The 10,570-nt window shown below is 36.2% G+C and overlaps 1 protein-coding gene across 1 annotated transcript; it reads left to right on the forward strand.

The window, feature by feature from the left end:
* Nucleotides 1-2,364: 2,364 nt before the first annotated feature.
* On the forward strand, nucleotides 2,365-4,095 carry LOC101297990. Its single transcript, XM_004292365.1, has one exon. It carries the CDS (start codon nucleotides 2,365-2,367, stop codon nucleotides 4,093-4,095), a length of 1,731 nt encoding a protein of 576 aa, XP_004292413.1.
* The last annotated feature ends 6,475 nt before the right edge of the window (nucleotides 4,096-10,570 follow it).

A 10,570-nucleotide genomic window follows, 5' to 3' on the forward strand; every position in this document is an offset into this window, starting at 1 on the left:
CTATCTCTCTCTCTCTCTCTCTCTCTCTCTCTCTCTCTCTCTCTCCAACTCATCGATCAGTACTGTTTAATATGTATAAGGCTACTGTTTGGATTGTAATTAGAGATCGTATTAAGTTCAAGTAAGAATGTTCATTCTCCGGCAGTATATGCTGCTTGAGAATTGATATGCTACTTAACTGCAAAGTACTCTGCAGTTTTTTTCAGTCTGTTACGCTTACTTCTGATGCTATTAATTTGAGACTACTATTTCCTCTCTTATTCTCTTTATACATCAGTTATTCGAATTAATTCTTGTCCTATTTGATAAGGTAATGAATTTCATCACTTCCAACATGAAAATTATGGTAAAACCTAGTTCAGTACTTCAGTTAATAAAGGGATATATGGAATATGATGTGTGACGGACTCATTTTTTTGGAGCCGTGGTTTGTTATCCTTAAATCGGAGATTAATGATTTAGGGTTTGGCTGCTATATATACATATGTGTATAGCATACATCAAGCCGTGAACCGTCTAATCATTTAGCAATTTAAAATTCAAGACGATCGGACGGCTCACGACTTGATCTATGCTATACACTTATGTATAGTAAAAAAAATCCAATGATTTATCCATTTCTCTCATTTTGGGAGCAATAAATATAGGTCGATCATCTCTTGGCGTAGAAGTGCATAAGCTCACTTCTTGTTATTTAGCCAAAAGAAGAACATAAATAAATAAGCTCATTTCTACTTACTCAAGTTAGATTAAACTCTGATTATTGGTCAAATTTTTGATTTATGTGGATGATCATGATTTTGTTAGGAAATTAATCCTTCCGCCGTGCAAGTACTAGTAGTAGAGATGGAAAGAAGAAATACACGACCGAGCCAATAAGACAACAAGTTTTAACAAGGTTTGGCCAAAATTCACGCCTATGTCCTCGGAGAGCTTTCATCTTCATTATGACAAAATTACACAAGTAGATTATACACCACTTAATTAAGTGCATACCCAACCATGTATTAATATCATGAATTCATATCAAGCAAATATGTCCACGTACCGAAGAGATAAGCACCAAACCCAACAGATATTACTCATAAACACCCAAAATATTTGTCCAAATGGGGATGTTTATGAACAAATTTTGGATTACCGAGCTCTTTTGACAGGTGTCAAAAAAGCTTGGTAACACTACTAGCAAAAAAACATCTCACACGGATTTTATTCTCACATATTACTTTAAATTCACGGAAATCTGTGACAAACTCTCAATGACACATATAACCGTGTGGATAGACCTTTCTAGACCCACATTACTTTATACTACTATAACTGTAACAGAAATCTGTGTGAAAAAATATTGGGCACGGAATAGAGTGTGTAATATTAACATTTCACATAGCTATCTGTGTGTATTATAAGTCACACAGACATCTGTGACAATGAAATATTGGAATAATTAAAAATATTTATCTTTTTCAATATATAGACCATATATTTACAGTATTCCGTAACTAATCCTAATTCCCACAGATATCCATGTGAAATGCAAATTACACATTTAACCGTGTGGAATGTTTACACAGATATCCGTGTGAAGAACTAAATTTGACACAGACTTCTGTAGGTAAAACTCTTAAGGACGGACATCAATGTGAAATTTTGACATGACAACTATCAGTTTACCGAGGTGTACGTTATACCTACAGATATTCGTGAGAAATGTTCTAGATTTTCACAGAAATCCGTATGAAATAATGTATAAAACCCAGCTACTCGAAACAAACTGCCATTGATGTTTTCTCTCTAAAACTTGATGCACTGGTGTGTTCTCAAGCTTCTGTCGGTTCTGAATCTAATATCAGGTTTGTCATTCTCTTCTCTTGATTTGAGGATGTATAAATATGTATGTTCACTATGATGGTATATCCATTTTTATGATTTGTTTCGGTTTTTGTGCGAAGGTTTGTTGTTGATCATAAATGGTTGGTGGTGGAATAGGTTGATAGATTTGCATTTATGAGGTCTGATCATGCAGGAGTAGAATTTACTACAATGCTTAGATTACAATATTTTTCACCTCAAGTTTTAGTTTTTGTTATAGAGTTCTGAAAATCTACATGCATATTTGAGAGCTTGGAAATTTCTTTGTAGTGATTCTCTATTGAAGCGGTTCAATAGTTTAGGGATATGGACAAAAATTAGGTGTTTCTTGATAGAGAAAGTCATGAATATATTTCTGGACTCCGACTGTTCATCGATTGTGCGCAAAGTATTTCCCCTGTTCTTGGCAAAATCTATTGTCCTTGTAAAGAGTGTAAAAATCGATGGAGACATGGTTTGAAAGATGTGGAGGACCATATACGTTGTGTAGGCATGTGGAATGACTATGTAGACATTCCTTGGACATCACATGGTGAACAATTACCCATAATAAATGAAGAGGCAACACATCCCTCATCCCCACAGCAAGTTATGCCAAACCATGATATGGCTGATATGTTGCAAGATGCATTTGGGTTTCATGATCATATGACCATGCCTTCTTCTCCAGAGGTAGTTGGAGCTGAAAACTCTAATTCATCTGTTGATGCCCAAAAGTTCTACAAGTTACTTGAAGATGCAAACACAGATCTTTTTCTTGGAGCACGAGTAAAGAAGCTTGAATTTTTAGTGAGGTTATATAATATTAAGAGTTCACACTCAAATAGTGATGGATCTTTTGAAGAAACTCTTGATCTATTGAGAGATACCTTTCCTAAAAGCACGACACTTCCGAAGAATTTTCACAAGACCAAAAAATTGATCAAGGACATTGGGTTGTCATATGAAAACATTGATGCATGTCCTAATGATTGTATGTTGTATTGGGGGAAAGACCACGAACAAGATCAGTCTTGTGAGCATTGTGGTGCTAGCCGATGGATTAAGAAGAAAAATGGCAATGAAGATGGTGGAAAACCAAAAGCTGCTAAGACTTTACTTTATTTTCCATTGGCTCCTAGATTGCAGCGTTTGTATATGTCTCGCCATACTGCAGATGATATGTCTTGGCACTCTAAAGTTCGGACAAAAGACGGGGTTCTTCGACACCCTGCCGATTCTCCAGCTTGGGCACATTTGGATGAAAAGTATCCAGATTTTGGTAACGAGTGTCGTAATGTCCGCTTGGGTTTGGCTAGTGATGGTTTTAATCCTTTTGGAATGAGTAGGACTATACATAGTACATGGCCTGTTGTGATGTCTGTTTACAATCTACCTCCTTGGTTATGCATGAAACAGCCATACTTGTTCTTATCATTGCTTATACCAGGCCCAAAAGGACCCGGTAATAATATTGATGTGTACTTACAGCCATTAGTGGAAGAGCTCAAGATGTTGTGGAATGAAGGAGTAGAGACATATGATGCAATCAAGAAAGAAATGTTTAGGCTGCGAGCTGCTGTGTTATGGACTATTAATGATTTTCCTGTATATGCCATGTTATCTGGTTATAGCACAAAAGGTTTCAAAGCTTGTCAGGTATGTGTTGAAGATACAGAGTTAGTTAGGCTCAAGAATTGTAAAAAGTTGGTATTTATGGGAGCTCGTCGATGGTTGTGTGATGATCACCGCTACCGCGGATGGAAGAATAATTTCAATGGTAAGGTTGAACGAAGACCTCACCCAAATGGTTTGACGGGTTCACAATGTCTAAGAGCAACTCGTGGTTTGATAATTAAATTTGGGAGAAGGAAAAAGAAAAAAGGAACTCGAAAACGTAAGCGGAATGATCAAACACCGCCTGAGGAGGACTTTGGTAATTGGAGGAAGAGGAGTATATTTTTTGAATTGCCTTACTGGGAGCATCTTTTATTGCGACATAATTTAGATGTCATGCATATTGAGAAAAATGTCACTGATAGTGTTCTTGGTACCTTACTTGGACTGCAAGGGAAAAATAAAGATAGTAAAAATGCTCGAAACAACATGGTTCTTCTCAATGTCAAGCATGGTCTTCATCCTGTAACCACTGAAGGGAATAACGATACCATATATCCTCCAGCTAGCTTTAATCTGTTAAAAGATGAGAAAACGATGATGTGTGAAGTCATGGCTGACTATTGACCCCCAGATGGCTGGTCTTCCAATATTGGCAGTTGTGTCCGAGTTGAAGAAAGAAAGTTTGTTGGCTTGAAGAGCCATGATTGTCATATCATTATGCAATATCTACTGCCAATTGCCATTCGTTGGCCTATTAAGTGTAAAAAGCTTATTAAGGTCTTACTTGAATTGAGTGGATTTTTTAGACAATTGTGCACGAAGGTTGGTTCAAAATCTTATTTTGAAGATTTATCGGTCAAGATAGCCTTAACGCTATGTGAGTTGGAGTGTATAATGCCACCCTCATTTTTTGATATAATGGAGCACTTACCAATTCATTTGGCCTATGAAGCTGCAATTGGAGGCCCAGTTCAATATAGATGGATGTATCCAATTGAAAGGTAAATGTATTTTATGCGTTTAGTTTCATTGATATGTTCATCTCTTGGCATGATTAATTAAACTGTTTGTGTTTAGGTTTCTGCACACATTGAAGTTGTATGTTCGCAATAAGGCTCAACCTGAAGGATGCATTGCTGAAGGATACATAATAGATGAGTGTCTCTCATTTTGTACCATGTATTTATCAGGTGATACTGAATCAGAAAGAATCAGACTGTCTCGTAATGCTGATGACCCTAATAACATCGTCAGACTGTCTCGTAATGCTAATGACCCTAATAACATCGTCAGACCTGGGTTGCCATTGTTTGTTACAAAGGGACGAGCTTTAGAAAAGGGAAAAAAGTTTATGTTAACTGATGAGGAGAAGAAGCGAGCTCATACGCATGTTCTTCTCAACTGTCCAGAAATTGACAGCCACTTGAAGTATGTTTGGAGCTACTTTGTGATTGTATACATTACTAATTTCAATTGAAATGTAGAGCTTAACTAAGTAATGTACTTATAACAGGGAGCATGTGGAAATAGAGAAAAAGGAGAAGAGGTCGACGTTCTGTACAAGAGTCTGAGAAACAAGCAAATTTATCATTTTTCAAGTACTTTAAGAGCAAGGTAAATCTATTATATAGAAATACAATGCTGCAAATTTTACTGATATGGGACAGTGAATTTCTAACTTATATATTTATCATAATGTACTTTATTGATACGCTGCAAATCTTTGTTTCATCTGCAGATAAGAGAAAAGATTAATGAAGGTGATGTGAATATTGATCCTGATATTTGCGCATTGGCGGAAGGACCAAATAATGAAGCCAAACGTTACAAAAGGTACGCCATGAATGGTTGCCGTTTTCATGTGAAGTCAATTGACACTGGTTCTACATATCAAAATAGCGGTATTTTGTCCAAGCTGGAAGTAATTGCTATGCTACTGCCAATGACCGCCAACCAAGAGATGACATGCTTGACTATTACGGCATATTGACTGATATCATCGAATTGGACTATCATAATGGTAGGAAAGTATTGCTGTTTGAGGGGAATTGGATTGATAGCCGGACCTATACTCGAGGATTGAAAAGGATGAGTTTGGCTTCATATTGGTAAATTTTAATTATTTGCTTCCACCATCCGATACCTTCATTTTTGCTACTCAAGCACAACAAGTTTTTTACGTTAAAGATCCTATTGAACCTGACTGGGAGGTTGTTGTGAAGGCAAAACCAAGGGATTTTTTTGATATAGATTTTGATCCAGCACCGTATGCGCCTCAACAACTAGGACATGAAGCAGTGAATGAGGAAGATGTGACAATACCACGAACGGATATCTCAGGAGTTAATTTGGATTAGTCATTTGTTCATCTAGGCAAACTGGATTAATATTTTGCTTGTAGTTGCTTTTTCTGTGCATGAAGGCAAAACCATGGGACTTGTTCTATATGGGAATGTAACAAATATGTTCAATTGATGGGAATTACTTAGTTGTCCATTTTACTTTTGTTTAGCTCTAAATTGAAGATCGAGCTTAAAAAGAATGGAGATACTCAACAGTAGCTCTAACTTTAAGGAGGGGTGTATTGCCGCTCAAAACTGGATACTCAGATTCAATTCAATGCTGGAAATTTGGGGCGGGAGTAATGCCGCTCAAAACTGGATACCCACACGGACTAAAGTGCCTACCTTAAAGAAACAATAAAAAAGAAGGGAATAACAAGCCTAGAACACAACGCCGTTTGGGTCTCTATTTACTCTTAGTCTTTCCACAACCACACAAAAAAGGAACAACGACTGCTGCAAGAGGCTCTGATCGTCGACTCAGATCCCACCACCACCGCTGTGCCGAAAGCCGGTAAAGGAATGTCCGATCACCGACTCAGATCCCACCACCACCGTTGTGCCGAAAGCCGGTAAAGCTACGTGATATTCGTTCACTAACTCTATGAGCATACTGAACGGTTAAAGTACATGGTCATTTGGGTTTGTAGATCTATAAATTGGTTGTGAATTTCTATGCTAATTTTCATATCCATCAGGTTTATTGAGAGGGATTTCTAACCAAGTGATATGCCAAATTAATTTTGATTTGGTGGAATGAGGTTAAGCTTTGGTGAAAATAACTAGAATCTGAATATATACAAGTATGCTATCAATCTAGAATTGTAACAGCAGCTATGACAATGATTACAATATCAACCTAGATGCTTAACAACAGCTATTACAGTGTCTCAATGTTTGTTTAATTGCAGAATGTCCCATTATGACATGGATTTTCAGCTAGCTGATGATGGCCTGGAATCTCTGCATGACAGCGTCCAATATGATGACAGTGAAACTCAAGATGTTGGTCGTTTATTTGTGCCTCAATCAACAGCTCTTACTGAAAATAGAAGTAGTGAAGCCAGTCGCGGTAATAAGAAAAGAGGGCGAGGGAAAACGATTGGAAAATGGGCAGTGGGTGGAGTGAGAGAACGGGTTAAGTGGGGAATGTATAAGGCACCTGTGTGGCCAAGGGATAAGTGTGCACATTACAGCCATTTCCTTGGTAGTTTGGCAACTGATGGTGTTTATTTCCCAATTGACGTACAGGATTGGCGTCACTTTGATGTTGATAATGACCTTGGAAAGGCATGGTTGCATATTGAGGTATGTAAACTGATAATCTAGAATTATATTGATAGGTTGATTCATCTAATTAATAAGGGATTATAATATTTGGAATTGTAGGGGACAATTGATTGGTCTGAGGCTGACACTGCTGCTAAGAAATCTAAAATCAAGAAATATGCACTTGAGAGACTCTCAGATCGCTAGAAGCACCACAAGGCAGACTTGAAGAAATTGTATTGGGTGCCCAACAAAGGGACTGATGAGCGTTTTCAATGCCCTTTGTCTTCCATAGATAGTGATCAATGGAAAGCTTTTGTTACTCACTTAGATGATGAGGATACTCAGGTAATGATGCATTTTTCGTGTTTTCAATGTTCATCAATATAATATGTATGATGAATAATTTAATGTATGAGTGTCCTTTACAGACCAATATAATATGTGAAGGCTAATATTAATGTCCTTACAGACTAAGGCTGATATTGATGTTAGTAATCGCTCGCAAAGGGTAATGCATCACAGTACAGGCACAAGGACTTTTTCAGCAGTTGTATATGAATGGGTGAGTTATCATGTTAATGTACATTATGTGTCAATTGATTGATGTTTAATTCTTTGCGTATCCTACATTGCAGCAAGTTCAGAATGGGGTTGAGGAACAATCTGATAGGTTGGAAATCTTCAAGTTGACACATCGTAAGAAAGGAAAAACAAATGAATATGTTGACGCTGCATCTACCAAAGCAGTGGTGAGTATTGAAATAACTAAGTTGGTATTTGTATTGGTTTTTATTTTATGAAAGTGCTAAGATGTTTATGTTCAGTTGAATACTAATATAGATTTTGGTACGAAAATAGTGGATTTTCAGTTGAATACTAATTCAGTAAATTTGAAAATAGAAAAGAAGGTTGATTGAATGCAGTGGTAATTTTAGTTTATAATAGTTTCATGATTGAATGCAGCAAGATTTGGAAAAGGCTGAAAAGGAGAGGAGAAAGGTAAATGTTGAGATTACTCCGGAGGTTAGAGAAGATATCGCAGAAGTTTTTGGGTCGGAGAAACGTAACCGAGTGAGGGGACTTGGAGGTGGAGTTCATTGGCGTGATGTTCCAAATATTCACATTAAGAAAAGAACTACTTCTAGCACCGTGGAAGCAATGAAAGCTAAACTTGATGAACAACGTGTGGAGATGGAACGATTAAAGATTGAGGCTGAAAATGAGAGGAAAAAAGCTGCTGAAAGGGAAGAGAGAATTAGGAATGAAACCTTTGATATGGAGAAAAGACTCACGTACTGCACAAATGGAGGACTTCAAAAGGCAGCAAAAAATACTTATGGCAAATAAAGTGAAAGAACTAGCTACATATGAAATGGGTAGAATGCTGAGAGATGCTGGATTTTCACAAATTGAGACGGCACCACAAATGGAGCCAACACAACCAGAAGGCAGTAGAAATGTGATCCCAACCCTTGATATCAATGATGTGTATCGGCCCGAAATGCCTCAAACGGTTCGTCATTTGCAACCTTGCTAATTTGGTTAGTTTCACCCCAATATGTCATTATCTATTTTGATGGTTCTATCTATGTGTACTTTGATGGAATCTATTCTTGGACAAGGATTATGTTGTCTTAGGGGGAAATTCTTAGTGGTTTTCCACCTTGAACAACATTGTATTCTAGAAAAGCAGCCTTGTTTTGTAATCCAAGAATTGTAAAAATTAGGGTATGTAAACTATGTTGGTAGGAATCTATTCTTGGACAAGGATTATGTTGTTCTTAGGGGGAAATTCTTAGTGGTTTTCCACCTTGAACAACATTGTATTCTAGAAAAGCAGCAGCCTTGTTTTGTAATCCAAGAATTGTAAAAATTAGGGTATGTAAACTATGTTGGTAGGAATGTAAACTATATACATTTTTATGGGAATGTCAAATGTTATATTATGGATGGAGTTGTGGATTTGTGTTGTTTGATTGTAAATAGAATGAAATATATATATATATATATAGCAGAAAAATATGAGCAGGAAATTAATATTTGAAATTATATTTTTTTTTAATGCTATCCCTATTTCACACGAAATAGTGTGAATTAAAGTAGACAAAATTGACACATTCATCCGTGAATAAGTTACCTCACAGATTTAGGTGAATGAAATTTTACACAGTTATCTGTGTGAATAGATCTTACCAATTCGCACAGACATCCGTGTGAATTACAAAGTTGTTCTCACTGAATAGGTTCTCATAAAACAATCACGTTTTCTGGATATGTGATGGGGCCCACGTCAACTATTCGCACGGACTTTTTTATCTGTGTGTGTTGAGCATTAGCCCCCCCTGCAAACAGCACGGATAGACATTTCGTGAATGTAGCGTGACTAATGGCTTTCTCACACGAATGTCTGTGTGAGATATCTATATTTCACACTGATTATAATCCAATTTGCTTTCTTCACTTGTTCATCAGCCTACAAGCTTGCACTAGCTGTCACCATTTCTTCATGGGCATTCAAAATCCATTGACAGCTGCATTAATGGCAATCTCCCTCATTTTCTTGTATCAAATATTTTAAATACACATCTCTTACTTAATACACTACTCATCTACTTTTTCATTTTAATATTATACTAAATACACATCCTAAACTGCCTAAAAATACCCTTAATAACTAAAAATAATAATAATTTGTTACTTAATATAATTATTACATATTCACTATTTCACAACTCTCTTTACATATTCTTTTTATTTTTTGTTAGATTGTTTTTTGATCGGGTTAGAAATTTTTTCTTGACATGTTTCGGTTTATAATCAAAAGAGTAATATTATATTAGAAAAATGATCCAAACAATGTCCGACCTTTTTAAGAAGCTAAACTTTGGTATTTCAACTTTGAAAAACTTCAAAACTGTATCTCACGTTCTTTTCTCGATCAAATATTGGTATCTGAAGCCGTTAAATCCGTTAAAAACATTGACGGTAGACAAATTTTATTATAAAATGACTAGTTTACCCTTACTTTTTGTTTTTGTTACTATTTTTATTATAGCAAATCACTTATACATCCTTCAAAAAGATTTAAAACACAAATAAATCCACTTGTTTTGTTGTTAAACAAATAAGGATAATTTTTAACAATTAAAGACAATTTTTTCTCTACATGCTATGTGCCATGATTTAATTTACCAAACTAACCCTACACTAATTAAATATACTTTTAGAAGAGAAAAGTATTTCCTTTTGAGATTTTTCAGTAAATAGAATACAGTAGTAATTTTCAATAATTTAGTGTAGTAGCAGTTAATTTTAGTAGAAGTAGCAATACGTAGTAGCAGCAACATGAATCAACAACTTACAATAACAACACACAACAACAACACACGCAGTAGCAGCACACATCAACAACACACACAGTAGCAACACACATCCACAACAACATGCAGTGGCAGTACACGCAATAGCAGCACACAACCACAACA

This window comes from Fragaria vesca, linkage group LG2 (assembly GCF_000184155.1).
Source record: "Fragaria vesca subsp. vesca linkage group LG2, FraVesHawaii_1.0, whole genome shotgun sequence".
Taxonomy (NCBI): Eukaryota; Viridiplantae; Streptophyta; class Magnoliopsida; order Rosales; family Rosaceae; genus Fragaria; species Fragaria vesca.